Below are 24,837 nucleotides of genomic sequence, written 5' to 3'. Positions count from 1 at the left end.
TTTTATAATAGTACTGAAATATCTAGGAGTTTCTATGGATACCTGGGTTATAGTTATAGTGCTTTAAAAGATGGACAATGCGGCAAATGTCTTCAGATACTTGTTTTTAAAGACTTTTTGGGCCCGAAGGCTTTATTAGGACATGAAGTACACTGTCGAACTCACTGCACCTGGAGACTGACACATGTGCTGATGCGTTAACCACTCAGCCACTAATGCCATAGTGCGGAACATTCCAGGCCAAGCAATACCATGGGGGACCCCGACTGGAAGCATTGTCCCAAGGTCTTTCATTTCAACCTCAACAGTTTTGCAATCAATATGGAATTAAAACTTGAATCTTTGAATATCAGCGGTGGAAAGTAACAAAGTACAGAAGAAGTACTGTAATGAATAAGTATTTTTAGGCGTCCTTTTGTACTTAACTTACTGCTTTTTCATTTTTACTCTGACCTTTTTTAACAGGACAAAAGATCAGGAAATTGATTAAGTTGCATTCCATCACTACTTTTGATGCGTTATAATTTCTCTAACACTTGGAAAGTGTTTAGTTAAACCGGTACTTCACAACTTTTACTTATGTCGATTTATTCATGTGTCATCTGCTCTTACAACAGGCAAAACTCAAATCTCAATATTTAAAATGGTTTGTTTTTTGGTCAGTTTGCTCTCTCAACATTATACACTTTTATCTGGAAATAACAAAAGTGTCCAGTCTGCTCCTACAATGTTTTATTCATCCTCCACATTCTCTGGGTCATTCTAAATTCAAAGGATGTTTTCTTTAAATATTCTCCTCCACAGAGACATACAGATCAGCCCTCAAAACACCTACACCCACCTAACTTTAAAAACGTGTAATTTATTATTTTCAGTCAGATCCAGTTTCCTCAATAACTAAGTAAGAAATCTCAAATCTTGGTTCTGTCCATTTTTTAGTTTTAAATGCCTCAAATAATATGTGCCATTTTAGTCTTTTTCACACATAAAACGCAACATTTAAATATAAACATACAAAGAGGAAAAACGTGTAATACATTTTGTCCTTAGATTTATATAAGTAAACTACAGGAGAAGTTTCAAATTGATATCTTTAAATTAAATATTTTTTCCCTATTCACCTGCAATGTCTCACCTTAAGTAACAAAATATCGGTTTTCTTCCACCACTGCTGGATATTGATTTGCTCATGCTAAGAATTGTGTGTGTTTCTCTCCATATGTCTTGTGCAGAACGCTGTCAGATCCTTTGTCTCCATGGTAATGTGCACACTTCATATGTACCGTCTCCTTATGGAGGCTGAGCAGATCAATGTATGGATCGGGGCATATTAGCCTCTTCTCTGCTTTTATTAAAAATCCAGCTTCCTCTTATTATTGTGCGATGCTTTCCTGACCACAGCAAATCGATAATCTACTTTTCTCTAAAATACTGGAACAACAGTGAGTCTTTTTATCAGCTTTTGAAAAAAAAAGAAAGGAGAAATGTCTAGGGAAGTACATTACAGAACTAAAGAATCATACATTTGGACAATTGGAGCATAGTTTGATGGGAAAATATACTGTAAAATTAAAATACCTTTTATTAGAATATAACCGTGTATAAACCTACAACATTATAAAGTTATGGTATGACATTAAATTACTAAAGCATAGTTAGGCCGCAGTTATCTTATTACTTGCTTTACGGATTTTTAAATGAAATATATTACACAGGCGGACGAAATATAAATATAATTTCAAAAGATGTTTTCTTCCGGGTTTGCCCAAAACGTACTTTGTAATAATTTATTTCATTTATATTGTAGAAATCAATCATCTAAGTGCGGCGGATCCGTAAACCAAGTAATAAAATAACTAAGGCCTTATGTAAATTATGATGCGAGAAAAAAGTTCAAACGTATGTAGCAATAACCAAAATATTGTGATATTGTTTCGTTAGAGTCTCACATACATATCGAAGTACAAGCTCCTTTGCTTTAATACATGGTTGTGACGCAGCAACAGAGCTAAAACACAGACTAAAACTACATAGACCATGATCCTTTGCTCCACTTCAGTTCAGCCAACATGAACAACTGTTATTAGGCACTTTTACATCTCAATTCTTTACAATATGACACTAATGATTCGCACCAAAGGCATTTTAAATTCAATTCTGTTTTCCTCTTCAAAATATCACAATAAATATAGTATCGTGACATGAGTTGGATTTGCATATCATTACATCCATAATTAATTGGATGTAACTCTCCCTGTCGCTCAAAAGTATTCTAACTTGCATTCTTACTGTGAGCCGGGTCGCCTCTCCACGGATCTGACTTGGCCTGCTGACGTCACCTTAATGCCTTAATATGGAACGTTCTAGTCAAAGCAATAACAACAAGCAGGGGATTTGAAAAGTGACACCTTTAAACCCGCGCTTATTATAAATGACGTATGCAAATCTCGCAGATACAGATGTAAATACTTTAAAAAGCAGATTCGTGATTTGTACTTTATTGCTTTAGCTGATTAAACAGTGGTACAAATCGTGCAGCTAAATCTACTGGCGTCCATTTAGCACGACCGTACTCAGCATCGCCATCTGCTCAGCTTTGACTCGCCAGGAAATGACACAACTCATGCTCCAAATGTAAAACACTCTGTTAAATGAATGTAGCGAGTGTTTATAAAAGTTAGTCGCTCAAAACTCAATAGAAACTTATGTGAAGTTAAAATATCCTCAGGCAAAGCAAAAGTGTGGGAATAAGTGGTAGAGTTATATAAGCTTTGTGCGTAAAAAGAGTTGAGCTGTTCAAATGTTCACTTAAATGTTCTCTGTAAAGTCTGTAATGATAAAACTAAAGTACAGCCGATTTGAAGTGGGATCAGGTTAGAAGTTGAGATGGATAATACAGGATAATACGTGGGAGAAAGGGATTTTTATGGTTGTCAGCGGGTAGAAAAGTCCAAAGTTGTGTTGTAGCATTTTGGACGGTGTCATCAAATTGATCTACTACTGCATTCAAAAAATATTGTTGAAAGTAAATGTCAGCAATGTTAAAAAGAATCATCTCAAGCAGAAACATTAAAATAACCCCACCAAAATAGGGACTAAAATGGGACTTAACCTGGAGCTAACCTGTACTGGACCAGGGTTAAAGACAGGAAACAGGACAAAACCATGTCTATATCAGGACTGAACTGGGCTCAAAGAAAGAGCAACATATCTTTGTACATCTTTGGCATCTTTTGTTCAAATGAAAATACACCACACCAAACCAGGACAAGTGTATAAGTTGCCTCTGGTGGTTTGGATGCTCGCTTGGACTGGGGTATAGACTGTGGTAGGGCTGTAGTCGACTAGAGAAATTCTTGATCGACTTATCGATGACAAGGGGGCGCGGTGTTGCACTGGGCTCTGGCACAACAACTATGTATACAGAGAAGTACTAGTAAACTGCATCTTCTGATGAGTAATGCAGCTAAATCTGTCCTGTCTCTCCCAAACCTCCAGCTACAACTCACTCATGCCTTCTCCTTTCTGCTGTGGTTCATATAAACCCTCATGAATTGGTATTGAGTGTGGCCTGGACCATGGTTAAGTCTCTGGTCAATCCATTCATTCTGTGTTTACCATTTGAAATGCAGTCTTCCATAATGTAATGTCCACGTCCTCGCAGGTCAGGTGGTCTCTTCTGGCCGAGTCCACGTCCTCGTAGGTCAGGTGGTCTCTTCTGGCCGAGTCCACGTCCTCGCAGGTCAGGTGGTCTCTTCTGGCCGAGTCCACGTCCTCGCAGGTCAGGTGGTCTCTTCTGGCCGAGTCCACGTCCTCGCAGGTCAGGTGGTCTCTTCTGGCCGAGTCCACGTCCTCGCAGGTCAGGTGGTCTCTTCTGGCCGAGTCCACGTCCTCGCAGGTCAGGTGGTCCTTCATGCGCTCCTTGCAGTGCCCTCTCTGACTCCATCTTATCACTCTATATTCAGCTCCTCTCGCAGTCAAAAGAACAGGCGTCCCAACAAAAGAAATACATCCATTTTACACTTTAAGGTTTTGGCTTTCATCGCTCGTGTCTGTCTCCTGCTGTCAATTCCCTCGATTTCACAGTGGCAAATGCTAAGGAAGTGAATCTAAAGTAAAAGAGTTCCAAGAGTTCCAGTCCATGGATTATCAATGGGATCATATGACAAGAAATGCATTCATTAAAATAGAATAATAGCGAAAGTTATGGCAACAGAAGGTTTTAAATATTGAGGTCCATCACACGGTGTGCTTTGGCCTGGTTTGGTTTGCTTGCAGTTCATTCTTGATGTAGATTAGGTTTAGTCCAGGACCTGTCCAGGTTTAGTTCTAATATTTAGTCCCAATTGAGTGTGAACGCACCGTTAGACACAATTTAGTCCTGGTTAAGTCTGGAAGTAATTGAGTCATATCTTAATCTGTGTGTAGTAATATTTAGTCCTGGATTAGAGCTGTTTTAGACCTGTTTTATTCTTGATCAGACCAGGTTTGGTTAAGCCTTTGATGATGTCCAGCAGAGTAAATCTTAGTCCTAACTTTCCTCTTGTTTAAACGCAGTGTTATATGTGGTTTAGGCTGGGTTTGATCCTGAATTAGACCTGGTTTAATCCTGCCGCAGTCCTGATCAGTCCTGTTTAGAGTGCTTAAATATAGGTCGTGACTTAACTCTGTCCTATAGCCATGCAAACCCTTTAGGACAAATCCTGAATCAAAAGTGAATGTAATCTAAAATATATAATATCTGAGAAAGTGGAAATGTGTTGCTAATTTGACTAATACATTAGAGGGAGCACCTGCCTGGGGACGAGGATTAAATTAGCTCAACATTAAGACGCTCCTTTGAAGTGCTGATGTGAAATTCTCCTCTGAGATGTCCTTAAGTTTCAGTTTCCCTTCTAAAAGAAAGTCTAACATGGAATATTTTGTTACTAATTTGGATTTATTGGCATGTCTACATAAATGACTTATAGTTTGTGAATGAATGTTGAAATAATAAACGACGCTTGACTTCAGTCTCTGCGATGAGACCTCACTGTCATGACCCATTTTGATACACACTGGTATCTCTCTATGGCAACATATATACTACACTTTTAATATAGTTGATCTTTAAACATAGATCATTTAAGTTCAAAATGAGCTCAACGTTCCTGAAAACACAACGTTCAACTGCTAATGAACTTGAGTAAACAGATCAGTGAAGAGAAAATTGAGATTAACTGATTTTAGTGTAAAATGTGTTTGGTGACTATGGTATATCTTTATCCAAATTAAACATTGTGAAACTTTCTTAACAAACTATTTCACTTAAATGACTGCCAAACTAAAGCAACTGACAGTTTTAACCGTTTCTGATGTAAATATAGTCAAGCTAACAACTAGCATGACTCAAATTCGAGATGCCAAAGTGTTCAAAACGATCAGAGCAAACAGCAAGTCAAAACGATGTTAAAATGATTTAGTAAAACAGTAAAATCAGAATAATATTTAGCACAGAAAGCTGGCGATAGACAGAGAAAAGGTAGTGCGGAGTTTACTGAAGCTAATCTGTAGCTGCTTCGCTAATCGTCACAGCGTAAACTCTGTACATGAGGAACTGCTCTCGCCTTTTACCACTTTTATTTTTTGAAGAATGTTTCAAACTGGAGTTGTTTCCTGTTCCTCAGTGTCCGTCTGCTCCTGACGCTCTGCTTTTTTAGCTGCTGCAGTAGAAATGATGTTTTATGATTAAAATCGTTTACGAGGATGAAAAGTCGCCAAATGATCTTGTAGAATGTTCCGAGCTTTATGTGACAAGATGCAGAAATGTTAAACCTTTAAAACAATTGTCATCTCCCAAAAAAACAAAGATCTATCTCGGTTTTGTAAAAAGAAACCATTAACTAACAAAATAATTCTTTAAAATAACGGTAAGATCATCATGAAAGAATACCAAGCAGACCAATATTCTTTGCTTTGTTCCTGTGATAAAACAATTCAGTCGGCACAGCTTGACAACTCAGTGAAATTCAAATTTTAAAGACTTTTTTTTTTTTTTTTTTTTAATCCCGCGGCAGGATTCAGGCTCCTCTCGTTTCCTTTGTTCCAGCTGCTTTCTGTGGGCTGCGTGCGGAGGTTCAGGGAAAAGCAGAGATGTATCACAATGATCTGACGCTAAAACGTGACTCTAATCAGTGTGGGACATCGGAGCGCATCCGCCACAGACGGGTTTATTTTTAGACGGGAACAACGAGGGCACTTTTCTGTTTCCGTGTGGATGTGCGACTGTGGTGGGGGCCCGAGGGGACGTCAAAATGTCTTTGCCAAACTTCCCCGCGCGCCACATCAATTACCACAATCTACAGTGTAATGTCCTCTTGAATTACTAAGATACTACAAATGAACAGACGTGGGAATGTCCCGTTTTTTGTTGAATATCGGTATTTTATGTTTTAAAACTTAATATAATGCAGCTGGAAAACAATGAAAAGTGCTAATTGTAGGGGCAATGCTAAAGCCCTATTCGAATGGGATGAGTTTTACCTTTTTGTTAGTGCATTGAAGCTATTATCTATTCAAAATGTCTGTAGTGTTCAGTTTAAATGCAGATCAATATTACAAAAATGATTAAAACAGAGACGTGACCCAGAAGTGCCACAGTACAAGTACTTGATGAGTTTATGTGACTAAGTGTGCTTCAACCTCTCAAAATGTGCTTTAGCTGTTATACGGATAAAACAAAACCCACCTGAACTTTTATGCCACTTAAGTGTTATGAATGCGATATTTGGTATTTCCTCCTCCCGTTATTTATTACTTGTGTGATATTTCGAATAGCGCAGTGAAAATAAGGTGATGGAAACACAGTCATTGTTTATCACAAGAAAAGTGCAGATGTCGTAGGGCAGGGGTGTCCAAACTTTTTTCACCAAGGGCCGCATTTTTAAACTTAAACGGGGCAGAGGGCCACAAACAACTTGACAATGTCGAATTTGTTGCGAATCAAAGTGAATCATTCAAAATTTTGCATTTGATGTAATTGCGATGAGCCTCCACACCTTTAATTAGAGCTAGAACATTAATATTAGGTTGGTATAACATCCATATGCCTGAATTTTCACAATTTCACAGTAAAAAGTACTACTTTTTGTTGTTTGGGCCGACATAGCAGGAAGCTGGAGGGCCAACAAAAAATGGTCTGAGGGCCGCATTTGGCCCCCGGGCCCTAGTTTGGACATGCCTGTCATAGGGTAATCAAGAGTTTTTCTACAAGATTGTTTTTTTACTTCTGTGCCTAATATGTTTCTGTGCCTAATCTGTGTTGCAACATTGGAATTGCCCCATTGTGGGACAAATAAAGGTTATCTTATCCTATCTTAATTTCAATCTTACAGACGTTGCTACGGATAAGACTAATTCTGTGCCTGAAATTCTGGAGATGGGTGACAAGGTTGAAGGATGGGTTAAACGCTAATAATGTCTCCAATAATTGTTTGCTTCAAAAAGTTAAAGAAAATGATGGATGGTTGATATTTTGACAAAACCAGAAGGCCAATAAAAGTCCGACGGCTGAACACCAAAACATCCAAGCAGCAAATCTGTCATATTTGCGACTAGCGGGCCAGCAATCAGCATTATGACACAAAGCTCAGAGTTGTATTGATCTGTTTGGGAGATTGAGGTCAGGTCGATCTATTTAGGCCCTCTGTGTGTGAGGGCAGCGGTCCCAGTGGACAGTCCAGTGACCAGCCGGACCAAAACTGGGTCAATACGAGCCGTGTGCGTGGGTCAAAGCTGATCAGAGCTAAGTGATTATCATCATCTGATCGTGTGTTTGGATGCGGGCTTTGTAGGTCTCTATGGAGGCTTGAATCCCTGTGTACTCAAGTAGGAGTACAATGTTACTTCAAAGTACTATTAGTCAAGTAAAAGTACAAACTAGTAGCTGTGCACTCAATCCTTTTTGCCTTCCACAAATGTCAAGTCATGGAGTCAGTGACGAGGGGTGAGGATGGTCTATAGGAGTTCGAAAATGTTGTCTCACGTGAGTAGAACTTATACATATCATATTTATTTAACACATAACATAAATAACCACACAAACCTCATCTTAAATAGTTGAAATCAGCGAATGTCTGAGTGTTCCAGGTCCAGTTTGCTTTAGTGGACGTCCCTGTAGTCTCTGGTCAGCAGCTTAAGCACAGAACGCCCTCTGACCTCTGCTCTTATCAGCACAAGAACAGCTCCACATCAGGGTCTGGGCACCGCGTCAGAGGAAGCTAACTTTGTTTGATTTAATTTTGTGCTACTTGACATGCAGCCGGGTTTTGAAGGGTCAGTGTGTTGGGAAGTTTAGAAGCGGGCTAATGCGCAAAAAGTTTGTTTGACATGCCTGGCTTTTCTAACAAAAATGTATCAATTTATTTTTGTGAAAATATAGAATTGCTCATTTCAATTTTTGTCTTGACTAATTGTCCGTATCATGAGAGGTCAAGAGCAACAGATTTGTGCAAGAAAGAGCTGACTATTGTTTAATGAACTTACAATGTAGGATAGATTGTACAGTATGTTGAAGTACTTAAAAGTCATCAATATACTGTACAATCTATGCAAAATGCTTTAAGAAATCTGTGATCATTCCTGTAATTTTCAGCTTTAGAAACTGCCAGCTGACTGATGTAACGCTATGGCAACACAAATGCACGAACAAAGTAATCATCAGAAAAAAACCTGTCATGCATTTACAGCTCTCACTGATTTAGTATTTAGTGCACAATTATCCAAAACACGGCCATAAAGTTTCCATAAACTCTCGTAAAGCACCTCGTATACACAGAAGCCTTCCAATGGCTCCACACTAAACACATGGGAGCAGAGTTCTGTCTACAGCCAGTGAACATATCAGAGGAGGAGGATGGAGAGGATGGAGAGGATGGAGAGGAGGGAGAGGAGGGAGAGGATGGAGAGGAGGGAGGATGGAGAGGATGGAGAGGAGGGAGAGGAGGGAGAGGATGGAGAGGAGGGAGGATGGAGAGGATGGAGAAGATGGAGAGGATGGATGGAGAGGAGAGAATGGAGGATGGAGGATGGAGAGGAGGGAGAGGAGGGAGAGGATGGAGAGGATGGAGAGGAGGGAGAGGATGGAGAGGAGGGAGAGGATGGAGAGGAGGGAGGATGGAGAGGATGGAGAGGATGGAGAGGAGGGAGAGGATGGAGAGGAGGGAGGATGGAGAGGATGGAGAAGATGGAGAGGATGGATGGAGAGGAGAGAATGGAGGATGGAGGATGGAGAGGAGGGAGAGGAGGGAGAGGATGGAGAGGATGGAGAGGAGGGAGAGGATGGAGAGGAGGGAGAGGATGGAGAGGAGGGAGGATGGAGAGGATGGAGAGGATGGAGAGGAGGGAGAGGAGGGAGAGGATGGAGAGGAGGGAGGATGGAGAGGATGGAGAAGATGGAGAGGATGGATGGAGAGGAGAGAGGAGAGAGGATGGAGGATGGAGAGGAGGGAGAGGAGGGAGAGGATGGAGAGGATGGAGAGGAGGGAGAGGAGGGAGAGGAGGGAGAGGATGGAGAGGATGGAAAGGAGGGAGAGGATGGAGAGGAGGGAGAGGATGGAGAGGATGGAAAGGAGGGAGAGGATGGAGAGGAGGGAGAGGATGGAGAGGAGGGAGGATGGCTGGAGAGGATGGTGAGGAGAGAGGATGAAGAGGATGGAGAGGATGGAGAGGATGGAGAGGATGGAGAGGAGGCAGGATGGATGGAGAGGAGGGAGGATGGCGGATGGAGGATGGAGGATGGAGAGGATGGAGAGGATGGAGAGGAGGGAGGATGGATGGAGATGAGGGAGGATGGAGGATAGAGGATGGAGAGGATAGAGAGGATGGAGAGGATGGAGAGGATGGAGGATGGAGAGGATGGAGAGGATAGAGAGGATGGAGAGGAGGGAGAAGATGGAGAGGATGGAGAGGAGGGCGGATGGAGAGGATGGGGGATGGAGGATGGTGAGGAGAGAGGATGGAGAGGATGGCGATGATTGAGAATGGATGGAGAGGATGGAGAATGGAGAGGATGGAGAGGATGGAGGAGGATGGAGGAGGATGGAGGAGGATGGAGAGGATGGAGAATGGAAAGGATGGAGAGGATAGAGAGGATGGAGAGGATGGAGAGGATGGAGGAGGATGGAGAATGGAAAGGATGGAGAGGATAGAGAGGATGGAGAGGATGGAGAGGAGGGGGGATGGAGAGGATGGAGAGGATAGAGAGGATGGATGGAGAGGATGGAGAGGAGGGAGGATGGAGAGGATGGAGAGGATGGAAAGGATAGAGAGGGTGGAGAATGGAGAAGATGGAGAGGATGGAGGAGGATGGAGAGGATGGAGAGGATGGAGAGGATGGAAAGGATAGAAGGAGTAGGGCCAGTGCTGTGAGGTGTCAGCAGAAAGAGCCCAGAGGAGCACCCAGAGGGTGTCATCAGTGTCACCAGAATATGTCTCCTCGTGCTTTCAAGACCTTCTCCCCTGGTCTACATAAAGGAGGCGGGACTAATGGTTCACACTCTCCCAAGAGCCTCTTTGTTAGACTTATTCTGAACATTCTATAAGGGAAGAAACGTTAGAGGTACTATATTCAGAACATTTCATATTCTTCCTTTACATAGTCTGCCTTTACATCTTTCTCCTTTACATCTTCTTCCTCTACCTCTTCTTCTTTTACATATTCTTCATCTTCTCTTCTTCCTCTACCGCTTCTTCACCTCATCTTCCTTTTCATATTCTTCCTTTTCCTCTTCTTCCCTTACATCCTATTTACATCTTCTCCCTCTAACTTTTAAATCTTCTTCCTTTACATAATCCTCCTCTACCTCTTCTTCTTTACATATTCTTCCTCTACCTCTTCTTCCTTCACATATTCTTCCTCTACATATTCTTCCTTTACATATTCTTCCTCTACCTCTTCTTCCTTCACATATTCTTCCTCTACATATTCTTCCTTTACATATTCTTCCTCTACCTCTTCTTCCTTCACATATTCTTCCTCTACATATTCTTCCTTTACATATTCTTCCTCTATCTCTTCTTCCTTCACATATTCCTCCTCTACATATTCTTCCTTTACATATTCTTCCTCTATCTCTTCTTCCTTCACATATTCTTCCTCTTCTTCCTTCACATATTCCTCCTCTACATATTCTTCCTTTACATATTCTTCCTCTATCTCTTCTTCCTTCACATATTCTTCCTCTTCTTCCTTCACATATTCCTCCTCTACCTCTTCTTCCTTTACATAATCCTCCTCTACCTCTTCTTCTTTACATATTCTTCTTCTACCTCTTCTTCCTTCACATATTCTTCCTCTTCTTCCTTTACATATTCTTCCTTCATGCCTCTGCCTCTACCTTCTTCCTTCAGTCCTGCTCTAAATCTAAAATGACTCAAATCACAGGGATATTATCTGAATATCACTTTCCTTTGAAGCTCTTTGAATTGTCAATCACACCATCTCTCTCCATTACACCGCTCTTTGCTGTTTGTTGTAGTTGTTATAATTTGTTTGGTGGAATGTTGTTTCGACTTCTCCATGTTTTCGTGCACCACAGGCTTTGTTCGCACGCCTTTGTTCTCCGGAAAGCTCTCGGTTTGGTAAGAATCCCCAGTGTGTGTGTTTGTCGGGGGGAAAAGGTAAACAAGAACTTCAATCTACTGCTAATACTAATTCTACCACTCCTGCCTATACCGCTAATACGGCTAATACTGCTAATATTAATTCTACCACTCCTGCTAATACTGCTAATACTAATTCTACCACTCCTTCTAATACTGCTAATACTAATTCTATCACTCCTGCCTATACTACTAATACTCCTAATACTGCTAATACTAATTCTATCACTCCTGCCTATACTACTAATACTCCTAATACTGCTAATACGGCTAATATTAATACTACCACTCCTGCCTATAATGCTAATACTCCTAGTACTGCTAATACTCCTAATACTGCTAATACGGCTAATATTAATACTACCACTCCTGCCTATACTGCTAATACTCCTAGTACTGTTAATACTCCTAATACTGCTAATATTCCTAATACTGCTAATACTAATTCTACCACTCCTGCTAATACTGCTAATACTGCTAATACGGCTAATACGGCTAATATTAATACTACCATTTCTGCTAATACTCCTAATACTGCTAATATTAATACTACCACTCTTGCTAATATGGCTAATAATATATCTACCACTCCTGCTAATACTGCTTATACTGCTAATATTAATTCTACTACTCCTGCTAATACTCCTGATACTCCTAATACTGCTACTACTGCTAATACTAAGTCTACCACTCTTGCTAATACTGCTAATTCTCCTACTACTACTGCTATCACCATCACTAACATTACGACAGGCTGGATTGTGGATTATTTAATTGGTTTTAATTTTTACAACTAAAAACAACCTTTTAGTAGACATCACACATCACAAGCTAGCAGCGTGTTCACTCTCTCTTTCCTCTTTGTCTTTCTAAATATGCAAAAATAGTTCATAAACGCGTGAACGTTTTGTCAACTAATATCAAGGCTAATCAGTCGCGTGTTATGCAAAACTCGCTGAAACAAGTTTTTAAACTGCAGCTGTGATTTTGTGTCATTTCATTTGTTTTTGTACAACTACAAAAGATTAGTACTGATCTGACATTTCTGCAGTTTATGTACACATTCTTTGGCGTTTACGTTTGTTACATTAGGACTAGAATAATATGGCCGCAGGTGGTGCACACAGTAGGTCATGCATTTCTGGCATCAAATGATATATAAAATGTTTTTTGCAGTAGTAGTATGGGTACTTTCCTCTACATGTGTAACTGTTATTCTTGCGTCTCACCCTTTGCTGATTCAGGTTTTGAGATGGTTAAGTACGGTATGGATGATAAACTACTGTACTATTACTACCACTACTACTATTACAAGATACACACACAACAGATGAACCCTAAGATCATGTTTCTTATGAATTCTGTACATCAAACAAGTCAAATTATTCCATAACTAGCAGTTTAATCAGATTTGAGAAGTGTGGATGTATCAAAGTGTGTGTCAAAAGCAGTCCAGGACGGGTCTGGATGCTATTCTTCTCAGGAGCTTGATGATTAAAAGCATTCATTACACTTAATTTATTATATCTCAGTTATCCTTAATTAACTGTGATCCACTGGACTGTGTCGGCTCAATAATAATAAACTTCTCTTTAGAAAGTTGGCGATAGTATTAATTAAACATACCAATATATCAGCAGTTAAACACATGGGACCTTTGTTCATTTTTACTACCGCTACTTCTACTGCTCAGTGTATTGTACTTTAGGTATATGTGCTTACTCCGCTACACTTGAGAGCACGTATCTGTACATATACATATATATATATGGTTTTAAGCTTATTTTTAGCACGTCATGTCCTGCCTTTGAGAAAACAAAAAATATATATACGTAAAATTCAACAGAAACATTTTACAGTTACAAAATTCACTACTACCGCTGGTGCTGGTGCTGCTGCTGCTGCTGCTGATACTACTACTACTACTACTACTACTACTACTACTACTATTGCTAAAATATACTCCTGTCACTACAAATACGATATGATAAATGTATGAACTGATAATACCACACTTATAGATTCTAAATGTGTGAAATACTGTTACACATACACTGCAAACATCAGACCTTATTTTAAGTGCATACTGTCATTGTGTCCTCTGGCAAGACACTTCATCCACCTTGTAATACAGAAAAAATATAAGTTGGTGGGGAGAGGTGTCAGTTAGTTAGTCAATTTCTAGACCAACTGTTGTGTTTGGAAGAAAAAGTACAATACATTCAGCCTAACTCTTCATTTTTGTCTTTGACACATTAGTCTGCCCTTTTTTGCATAATTGTTCTTGTCAAAACCTGCTCTAGTGCGAACAATCAGAAAGAAGTCAGATTACTCACCTCATCAGATGGAACTGTTTACATGACATTTCAATAATCTCATAACTCCAGAAATTAAATAACGATCAAAATCTGTTGTTCAGCTCTGCATGCAAACGTAGCCAGTATTTGAACATATTTTGGGCCTGAATGAAGCTGTTAACAACAATAAATCTTAAAAAAGTCATTAACCCAATTTGCGCTGTACACGGTTAAAGATTCTGTAAAACTGTGTGGTCATAAAGTTTTGCTTCATCTGTGCTTATCGTCAGCACTAGTATATGAGCTTGAATATTGAAGACTACAAAACAACATACTTTTAAGGATTTCTAAAATGGCTGACCCCTGGAGTGCTGCCTCTGAAGTGCAGCCTGCCCCATGCAGATTTGGATAAGCCAATAATGCAACGTCCCAGTGTTTTTCAACTCGACTGGAGGCCATAAATGTTGAAAAATAACATTTCTACATTCAGTCTCGGAGATAAGAAACAGCATCAATGCAAAGATGGGGCGTTTTGAGATTGCATTTTGTTCAAAGTTTGCAGGGATAAGATTGTAACGTCAGCAGTAGCTTTATGCCAAGTGGTAGGGTTATGTAATATTTTGTTTTTAAAAAGCTGTGTTCTGAGTCGTACAAAGTGAGAAATGTTATTATTAGAAGAAAAAGTACAGTGAAGCTGGTGAACGAGCTATATCGTATGGCTTGATGAGCAAAGAACCAGTAACCCTCTGGTCAGAGTGCAAATGCTTCGAGACTTAGACACTTTCCACCAAATTTACAGTAGAAAATATATGATTAGAAATTGAAAATCACAAATGTTGCTTTAGTGTAGACAATATAATGTTCTCTGCACAATTCAAATATTATTATTATCATTATTACAGTGTATTGCTATAGTGCTTTTCCATCTTCAAGACACTCAACGCTATTTTCTAATAAAAAGCGAATTTTCTATTTCGTTTTGAGATTGGTAAACAAGAAATTTGTCGTTTTACGATTTTGGTTTTAAAATCTAAAAAGAAAAACAGAAATTGAACCGTCGCTCTGTTAAGCCACCAAGACATTTTAATGATCTGACCTTTTCTTAATAAGCCACATTAAAAAAGCAAATAAATGCAGAGTCTTTTATTTTGTAAGAGCTACAAGAAGTGTTGAGCGTTATGAGCAGAAACTTGACACAGCACAAAAAACAGTGGCTGGAGGAACTTTACTGTGTTTCAAGTGACAGATTTGAATAAATGACTTGTCAGCCGCCTAAACCCGAGTCTGTCCGGCTAAAATCGAACTATTTAGTCCGTGAACCGATAAATCAGTCGGACCCTAGAGAAAGTACATTAACATTGAACCCAGACATTGCGTGACATTGATGAAATAATTTACCTCAACAACAAAAAAAACCTAACATCTTTGGAAATACTCTTAAACACTTGATCCCTTACCACTCCATTCACCCTTCAACGTCTGACAGCACGAGACCCACACAGACCTCCACTCTCCATCCCCGGGAGACCACCGCCGAGGCAGACTGTCGAAGCGAAACGTGCCAAACCTTACATCTCTTCATTTACTTCTTTTACCACCAATCTCTCCTCTTCTCCGACCCTTAAACGTGTCAAGGGTTCTCCGGAGCACCCTTTGGGAGCTCCACAGTGGGCCCTTGCGTCTGTAATGAAGCCTTCTCAGACAGGTCGGCCCACACGTGGACACAGGACAGGTAATTGCCTCAGTCGTATTGATTCGGACGACCCTCGCACCTCTGCTCTTGTGATGCTTCGGACGGGCCTGTAATCCCTGAATGTGCTTGTCCATAGAGCTCTTGATGTGATTAGCGGGATCGATAAGTGTGTTCGAGCGCGGCGTCGGAGAGGAGGGAAAGAGGGAGGGAGAGTGTGACGTTTGACAAAAGGAGAATATAGGAAATGTAATGATGGTGAGAGCAAAAGGGTGGTGAGTTGGGGCATAAATGGTGAAATGATAAAGGAAGTTGAAGCATGAATTCAACTAGTGAGCCATATTTTCTACCTCACTCTCCTGTCTTTTGTGGTCAGAAAATGTTCATTAGACGGTCTACACATACTGTCTAAAAGGTAATAAATAAATCAAATCCACAATCTCCTGATATCGGAGAACAAAGCTCAGGGATGAACTGTAAATGTATCATTGTCTGTCAAAGGGGAAACTTCCCAAAGCTAATTTAAACACGCTGTACCTGATTTGTAAAAACATGGAAAGCAAAGCTAGTTGACTTTAAACTGTTTGCAGCAGTACAAAGTTACTGCTCACTTTCATCATGCATTCTCAACATCCCAATTATTCACTGCAGTTTATACGTGTTTAAGGTCACGGTAATGCTAACAAACATTAGCATGCTAACAGTGCACTTTCTGTTTCACTTCCTGGAGAACCAAACGTTTTATAAAATAGATTTTGTGACTGACACTGACTGAAGATTGCATATCCTGCTATTTGTATTAAATAAAGAACACAGATTCTACAGTTTGAAAAGTCACAATATTTCCATACTCGGGCTGACAAGAAATTTCTGAAAAAAGTAATATTACATACACAATCTGGTAAAAACTGGAAACTCAAACCAGCCCCAAAAACTTCAGTCCAACTCATCGAAGTGGAAACTTTACAATCTCCAGTTGTAAACCAGTCTTCCATCTCCAGGCAGTAGTTTGATTCTGGCTTCATTGCACCAGCCCTCTCGCTGTCACACTCAGCCTCTCCATGTCTCCAACCGCCTCCGGCAAAATAACAACCGCCTCATTTCCATGTCATTAAATGCCTTTACTCTAACCAGGTGGAGCAGATATGGCACTTCAGATCACGTTTTGGGAAAGAAACGACAAAGAAAGTGTGGCAAAAGTTGACTGGATTTGATTTGTCCCTATCTCGTGATCGATTGGAGCGGCCCTGGACTTTGCTGATAACTGTTAGACAATTAGAGCAGAGTGGAGGAGGCAGCGGAGCGCTCATCTGGGGTTGGCTACTGTACCCCGGGCTCAGACAGGCTTAGCTGACACTGTGGAGAGGTGGAGTTTGAAGTGCGGAGGGGCCGAGGGCGCAGGGGACGGGGGAAGTGTGTGTCCTGAGGATGAAGGGGTACCGGGTGTAGAGTTGGAGATGGGGTGTGAAGAGGTGAGTTTTATTTTTTATCAGAAAACATGAATATGGATGGTTTTTGGGAGATTTTTGGTCTAAAAATTAAATCACAATGTCCAATTAAAGTAGGTTCAAACTGTGACTATTTTTCTTGGTCCTCCGGACCTAATATGTCACTAAACTACCACTTTGCATTGGTGTTTATCTTCTGTGCATGATGTATTTTTTTCATAATCAGGTTAGGCTTAGGAACTGGTAATCCTAACTGGTAACCGGCTCTTGAAAGAATAGTGTTAAAGTAAAAAAAAAAGAGGCCCCTCAGATATTTTGGGGAATTTGCCAAAAGTATCATAACAAAATTTTACAGCAAGATCAATTATGCCTTTGTTGGATTATAGTGATGTTCCTTATGTTAATGCAACAGCAAAATGTCTCTATTATATTAAGATTTGTGGTAGACGCTAACTGTAATCCTCTTTGAGTGCTCGAACGTTCACTCACTGCATGATTTTAATCTAACCACTATTTGTTTTTATTACAGAGACTAAAGGTCACTCAAGTACGGACTGATTGAAGGAAGAGAGCCTTTTGCTATGCTGCTCCCACAGCTTGGAACTTGCTTCAGTTCAATTGCTTTACTAAGGGGTTTTCTGAGTTTTCTTTTACACTATTCTGAAAAGCAAAGAGCGAGAATATTACAAAAAAGTGTGTGCTATTAAATGTAGTTTCTTATATAGGTAAACGTAAGAGAAAACAGTGAATACAAGGTAAAAGCGCTTAAAAGTCAATGCTGCATGTCTCCTTTACCATCATAACATTTTGTCAGCCTCAAAATAAGGTTCTAAGGTTCTCATGAATAAACCTGTGATTAAAAAAAATTGCCACGTTAACATGTTATTCGCCCATTATTTTAAAATAGATTTCTCTAATACTTTCCAAAAACTATGACAAATTCACACATTATTATATACATTAAGATATAAGACTAAAATGTACAAACCAAAAACGGTAGCCAAAAGATTCCATGTTCACAATAGTTCAAGTACAAGCTTTCACCCACTTACAAAAAGCACTTCTGCAGTTTATTTACATCAAAAATATGTAAATTCCTCCTCTGCCTTCTGAATATTTATTTAGGCCTCAAGCTCAGACTAAACAAAGTGGCTTTTCCTCAACAATGGCATATTCTCAAAATGCAAATAACTTCTCGAAGCTAAAAAATGTCCATGGGTACATTCTTGAATTTGCTCTTACCTTTTTCTTGTTGGTGGGGCAGATGTAGAAGCTGGTCACCACGATGGTCGTCCCCGGTATCAAGTTGAGTTTGTTGTAAGTTGTTCCATAGTCTGCTGACCTGCAAGAGAAAAGAAACAGTTTAGAGAAACAAAAATAAAATGATTTAAAAATAAGGTTGAGCAAAATAATATGTCTGTTTGCTGTAACCCGACCGACCCGGTATGAAACTAGCCGACTGAAGAAAAAAAAAATATCAGCATTTTGTTGAAAAAACGTCAAAATCTTTTATTTTTCAATTATTTCGCCAACTCACCGACCGGTCTTCCCTAAACCGCTGTGTCAAATATTTTTATCACGTTAGTTAACCTATTTTTCATCCCAAAGGACTGAAACGCACTGCGCAACGCATGTGCGAATTCATATTTGGTCCCCCACATGCTTCTGTATCAAAACAGAGCGCGCATAAGTGTTGTTATATTGCTTTTTACAAGTTGGTTTGCCTCTGTCGGCGCCACTGAAGTGTCCATAGTACATGTCACGCTCTATCACGGTGTGACTTGATTTAAATTTGACAAACGCAATGCATTCTGGGATTGAAACACGCCCAGCAACGTCATCATGGCGGCGCCCGTGTCCCCCGCATGTTCCCCCCGCTCACCTTCACTACCAAAATAAAGGATAGCGGCGTACAAAATGTCGATTGAAATATCTTAAAGTCGTAAGATTTAGTATCCCGATCGGGTTGATCGAGACGTTTTCCGTCTGACTGTTTAAGCCTGACCCCTGGACTGTTGAAGCCTGACCCCTGGACTGTTGAAGCCTGACCCCTGGACTGTTGAAGCCTGACCTTTGGACTGTTGAAGCCTGACCCATGGACTGTTGAAGCCTGACCCCTGGACTGTTGAAGCCTGACCTCTGGACTGTTGAAGCCTGACCCCTGGACTGTTGAAGCCTGACCCATGGACTGTTGAAGCCTGACCCCAGGACTGTTGAAGCCTGACCCCTGGACTGTTGAAGCCTGACCCCTGGACTGTTGAAGCCTGACCCCTGGACTGTTGAAGCCTGACCCCTGGACTGTTGAAGCCTGACCCCTGGACTGTTGAAGCCTGACCCCTGGACTGTTGAAGCCTGACCCCTGGACTGTTGAAGCCTGACCTCTGGACTGTTGAAGCCTGACCCCTGGACTGTTGAAGCCTGACCCCTGGACTGTTGAAGCCTGACCTCTGGACTGTTGAAGCCTGACCCATGGACTGTTGAAGCCTGACCCCTGGACTGTTGAAACCTGACCCCTGGACTGTTGAAACCTGACCCCTGGTGGTCACTCCGAGTCAAAAAATGTTGATCTTTTTTTGCCTTCAAAGTAAAAAAAATAAGAATTTGCCTATCGTCCGACCCACTTGAAAAATGTTGGCTCGGGTTACAGCAAACAGTTAATTTGGGGTAGCCTAAGTTGCTTCACTTTATTGCATTACTGTTTATCGCTCCAAACGTTTCTGTCGCCGCGGCTGCGCTGGGGCGACCTGCATGAGTCATGGCTGGCAATTTGTGTTAACGGCTTCTTCAGCAAACACTACTTTTCCAGACCCAACACTCCACAACTTGAGCTACTGTTGCCACATTGTGTCTCGAGTCAATGTTCCAAAACACTTTTCATACTGAAACAACTATGACAAGAAAACGTATTGCCAACTTATTTTCTCAAAGTGGCCCCAAAGTGCAGTTTACCAACGATAAAACATATTGCGATTTGCAGGGGGAATATTGTTCTGCTCTACTTGTCACAGTAACAATACAAAACAGCCTTGGGCCAGTCATGAGACGCCAAGCAATCTCCAAATCTGACAGTTTAAGAAGTACTCAGGAGTTTGTGAGATCCTGGAGTCGTTGGAATGAATATTGAAGAGTTAAAGATTATTAGTCGTTAAGGAAATAGAAAACAAAGCTCACAGACCACCCTCAAGTTGTTAGGCATATGGGAACTTTGCCTGTAGCGAAATAGATTTAAAAACATTACATTCAAAGTTTTTAAGAAAAGTGGGATTTTCAGAAGACTTCAGTAGAGTGATTAGAGTTATTTTTAATTTAAAAAAACACCAGTTCTGCCACTTTGTGAAAAACCAACTAACATGGCAATCAATGCAAGTGAAAATAATATTCCCACGACACTCTCAGCAAAGATAACAGCAAATCATGCATTTTAATCACAGGGATTTGGATTATTTTGTAACATGCACTGCAAATGTTATAAAATTAACCAAGATTTATTCACTTAAATCCAGACCCCAAAAAATCTGATTTATCTTGTTTTCTACATTTCTACTAAATAAGTCAGATTATTAAGATCATTTCAAGAATTCTTGATAAGTAAAATTAACGTATTGCACTTGCAGATAATTTCATTTATTTCAAGGACATTTTTGCTCAAAACAAGTGTACTTTTCTAGTTTAAAGGTGTAACTTTGTGGCGTAGCACCTGTCTAACACATCAATCATTAGCTTATCCACAGTCTAGGTTGAGCACATTTGCAATAAAAGCACACACTAACTCAATGACAAATAAAAACACACCAAAAAGTGTCCCTACAGAGTCACCGTAGCTTCCCCTAAAAACACAACTCATAATTCAACACTAGCCCCGCCCTCTCCTCCTCGCTCTGCTCTCTCATTTTGAAAACACCACCAACTATTTAGCCACAGCTCGTTCCGTCACCGCGAGGGAGTCGAGGAACCGGTACTGTAGATGAAACGCTGATGTACTTAGCCTAGCGCGGTGGGGCATCAAGCGCTGTCACATACACAACCATACACACAGAGATGGAGCTGGAGTGGATACCCAGAGTGCACTTGGGCATTTGGAGGAGAGAGAAGAGGGCTGGGAGCGATTTCATTTTCTACTTCACAGACACAGTGTTTAACCTGACGGGACTTGAAGGAGCTGATGGCAGTGTTAGCAGGGCGAGAGGGTGAGGAGTTACTGTAAAGGGCAAGGAGACTGGGATTCTTCACAAACAGCTTTCATTTACAAAATAGAAACAAATTAAAAACATCCTGTGTTGTGTTAATGACATAGTAATAGCCTTCAAAGCTGTCTATAACATTGTGATGAATTTGCCTTTAAAGGACAAATATTACACATTATTTGTATTGTTATTAACCTTTAAACATACTTGTAGTTTGGCAGGTCATGGTCAAATGTTTTACTTTTTTTTAAATTACTACAGAAAAAAAAAGAAAAACATTTGGATCTTTACCCCTGAACTAGCCGGGTTTTGGTCCTATCTACTGGCTGCAGAGGAAATGACACGCAGTTTAAGAAAAAAATAGCTCCATGATTTAAGCGCATTTTAGGCCGGCATCTCACTTGCCGGTCTGAGCACGCAGTTGTACTGATCGTGATTAGACAGGAGAAATTCACAGAACGAGTCTTGCGATGATTCATGGATTTAAAACAGCAGGGAAGATTCTGAGAGCCACATCACAGATCGAGAAAATGTCAGTTATAGAGGAGATTCAGAACAGAGTGTTTTTGACTGTCGGAGGGGAGAGGATTTTCTCAAACTAGCGTGAATGAAGCTAAATGCTACTCCGTGTATGTATTGTTGACGAGGGAACAATTTTAGAACATAATTAAAAGCTTGGAAAAGTACATTTTGCATAATATGTGTTCTTTAAACTTTTATTTCCAGTTGTTTTTACCTGGTTTATGTTATTTTATAGTTTTTATTGGACGGGACAGCTGTAGCGTGAAATGTTGTATTTTTGTCATATCTTGCTCAGGCCACATGAAGGAATTAAACCTGAAGAAATTACCTGAAATTTTGTACATTCAATATTTCCAAAACCAAAGCATGAATATGCCAACTAAAAGCAATTTTTTTAGGGTTATATTTTTACTGTTTGTAATTGATGACATCAGACTAGGAAAGTACTGGGCCAAAAATCATCTAATGTCAATTTTGTTTTTATTTGACAAATAAAAATAAATGAGAGCACTTTTATGTTGTAAGCTTATTTATTGGTGTACAACTATAATTTATATTTACATCCAATAAAGTCAAAATTCGAAAATCATTAAAACCTGTCCAAACACTCTTGAATTAACAGCACATCTGCACAAACCAAGTCACTGCAGTGAGCTTCATATAAGACTTTAAATGGGGCAGATAAAAACTAAAAAAAAGGACACATTTATATAGCGCTTTTCTCCGCCCAGGGCACTCAAAGCGCTTTCGATCAAGGAACCGGTCACCCATTCACACACACATTCACACACCAGATGTTCGCTGACACTGGGGGCGAGTCGAGCCGCAAAAGTACTTTTTACACATGGAGGCTTTTTTAGAAATGTAGTGGAGTAGAAAGTATTATATTTATCTTTCAAACGTAGTGCAGTCAAGGCATTAACCAGCATGGAGACAGGCCGAATGTTCCCACCGAGTTTGTGGACCAATCCTTTGTTTATTTGGAAATGTCTTTAAAACAGTTAAACATCTATAAACTGAACAGAATAATGTTAGAAGTTAAGAAAATATCCAAATCTACAGCACAAAGTGATAACCAAATAAAAACTGCACAAAGTCCTCGCCCAAAATGGAAGTGACAGGGAGGTGGCTCAGATTAATTGCAGACATAACATCACTAATAAGGTTAATTTGGGGGCCGCGTGTGGAAAATGGCCGCCCCGGTGCTTTCCGTATACGGCGTGAATTATGATAGCGAGATAATAACAGGGCTCGTTTGGTACAGTATGCCCTTTCGATTAACAGAGCGGGGCAGAGCTATTGGAGATTAACCAGGAGTAATGACTTTGAAACACAGACGAGCTGATGAGAAGTGGAACAAAAGGCTCAAAGTGGCACAGCTAATGCACTGAACTGAACCCATGTGTCAAAAGAGCTGTTTCTTCATCATCAAAATAAACATGGAGCTACTGTACAATGTTATTCCCTTTGTAATGGGCCTGATAGCAGAGTTGGACATGGAATGTGTAAATGAACTGCCAGCAGAGGGCGCAATGACTGCATCTGCTCAGGTATTGAAGAGAGAAGTGTGTATGAAGCTAAAATCAATGGTCGCTGGTAAAAGATGTCAAACAGCACAAAAAACTTGCAAACTCATCATGGGAGTGAGATTTACAGTGACGTATTTTATTTTGAAGTTTCAATTTGATACAAAGGATGTGATCACCTATTTAAAGAAAACGTTTAGATTCAATACGTTTCAACTTTATTCAAAATGTTCAACGGTTAAGCATCCAACTAGAAGTCCAATGAAGCAATTGCTATGATATTTATAAAATGTAAAAACATAGCATAACATTTACATAAAAATAATTGTATAATACCCTATTGTATGCTATATTCTGAATTAACACTTTTTTGTGGAGCAGTGGTAAAGGTTTTGAAGAACACACTTGAGTTATTTTGAACTTTCCTATCAATGTAGTCAAAAACACACAAATAGATGAGGTATCAATACATAGCAATACCAGAAATTGTATCACCATAGATATGATTATAGCCATACTTTTCTGTGAAGTTTGCATGTTCTGCTTGGGTGGGTTTCTTCTAGTTTCCCTTATCAACCCAAAATATGGACAAATATGTAAAAATCCTTCAGCTTTTTCTGACCAAGCCTTGCTCAAGCTCTGGAGATGGGTGATGACAAATTTCCCTACAGGGACCATAAAATGTCCCTATTTTTAAAAATGTATACATATATGTATTTTGTATTTATATCGGAACCACAATATTCAACATATATTCTAACTCCGTCAACCCTTACGAGCTAAACGCTTCACAAATACTAACTGGACTGTTTTACACTGTCAACAAAATACTGCAGTCTAACAATGCAACAAGAGGTGTTGGTTAAACGTGTTGGTTAAACGCGGACAGATGCCCACGATAACACCAGGCGCAGAAGTGAAGCGAGAGGTAAACACGAGCGAATACCTCTGAGGGGATGTGACAGAGACCAACGCCGCGGGAGGAATTGTCATTTCAGCGCCACGCTTCACCAAACAGACAAGTGCCGGAGCGTCTGAGCGAATCGACAGGTGCTGATTCAGATTTAATGTCCTCATATGTCAAACCGTGGCGCCTGCATCGCACGCTTCACGGGGCCAATGCAAAACATCGGGAGCAGGTAGAACAAGAGGTAATCATGTGGCAAATGAACACAAACAAAGGGGTTAAATATGTTGGTCAACTGCGTATGTGTTTATTACGCACAAACGTTGGTGGTGTATATGTATTGTCAAAGGAGAAACTGCACACTTTCACTTCATGCTCGGTGATGGAAAGTAACTTGTGGATCTTCAGCGGCCCAGGGATGCACAGACGGAATTGTGGCTGCCAATCCGTGCCAACAGCCCTTCTGATCACTTAAACACTACAGTTATCCTCATCCAAGCCGAGATCAAACCTATAACCTTTAGTTTTGTGGGTGAGAACTCAAACCATATTTTCTTACGCTACAAAAATCTCTAAGAAAACCAATGCAGCAGCTTCATTTATAACAAAATGTCACATCATAG

At 40.2% G+C, this 24,837-nt stretch overlaps 1 protein-coding gene and 1 long non-coding RNA gene across 9 annotated transcripts in view; both read right to left on the bottom strand.

Annotated features, from left to right (window-relative positions):
* sorcs2 (sortilin-related VPS10 domain containing receptor 2) overlaps positions 1 to 24,837 on the bottom strand; it is a 350,531-nt gene that overhangs the window by 152,950 nt on the left and 172,744 nt on the right. For all 6 annotated transcript variants that reach the window (XM_072458621.1, XM_072458622.1, XM_072458620.1 and 3 more), the window contains exon 3: positions 18,318 to 18,417. In XM_072458621.1, coding sequence (XP_072314722.1) covers positions 18,318 to 18,417 — 100 coding nt within the window. The remainder of the gene's footprint in view (positions 1 to 18,317; positions 18,418 to 24,837) is intronic.
* Positions 10,642 to 11,140, bottom strand: LOC140371469 (uncharacterized). 3 transcript variants are annotated; one of them, XR_011928472.1, is made up of 3 exons: positions 10,856 to 11,140; positions 10,734 to 10,763; positions 10,642 to 10,678 (listed from the first exon to the last, which is right to left on the bottom strand). It is a non-coding gene; the product is annotated as an uncharacterized lncRNA (long non-coding RNA). The 3 variants fall into 3 exon arrangements; XR_011928470.1 differs by lacking the exon at positions 10,734 to 10,763; XR_011928471.1 differs by lacking the exon at positions 10,734 to 10,763 and having other exon boundaries at positions 10,642 to 10,672.

Source organism: Eucyclogobius newberryi, unplaced genomic scaffold (genome assembly GCF_026437365.1).
Source record: "Eucyclogobius newberryi isolate DKJ021-1_F unplaced genomic scaffold, fEucNew1.0.hap1 SCAF_22, whole genome shotgun sequence".
In the NCBI taxonomy this organism is placed as follows: domain Eukaryota; kingdom Metazoa; phylum Chordata; class Actinopteri; order Gobiiformes; family Gobiidae; genus Eucyclogobius; species Eucyclogobius newberryi.
This window is presented reverse-complemented; position numbering and strand designations above follow the sequence as displayed.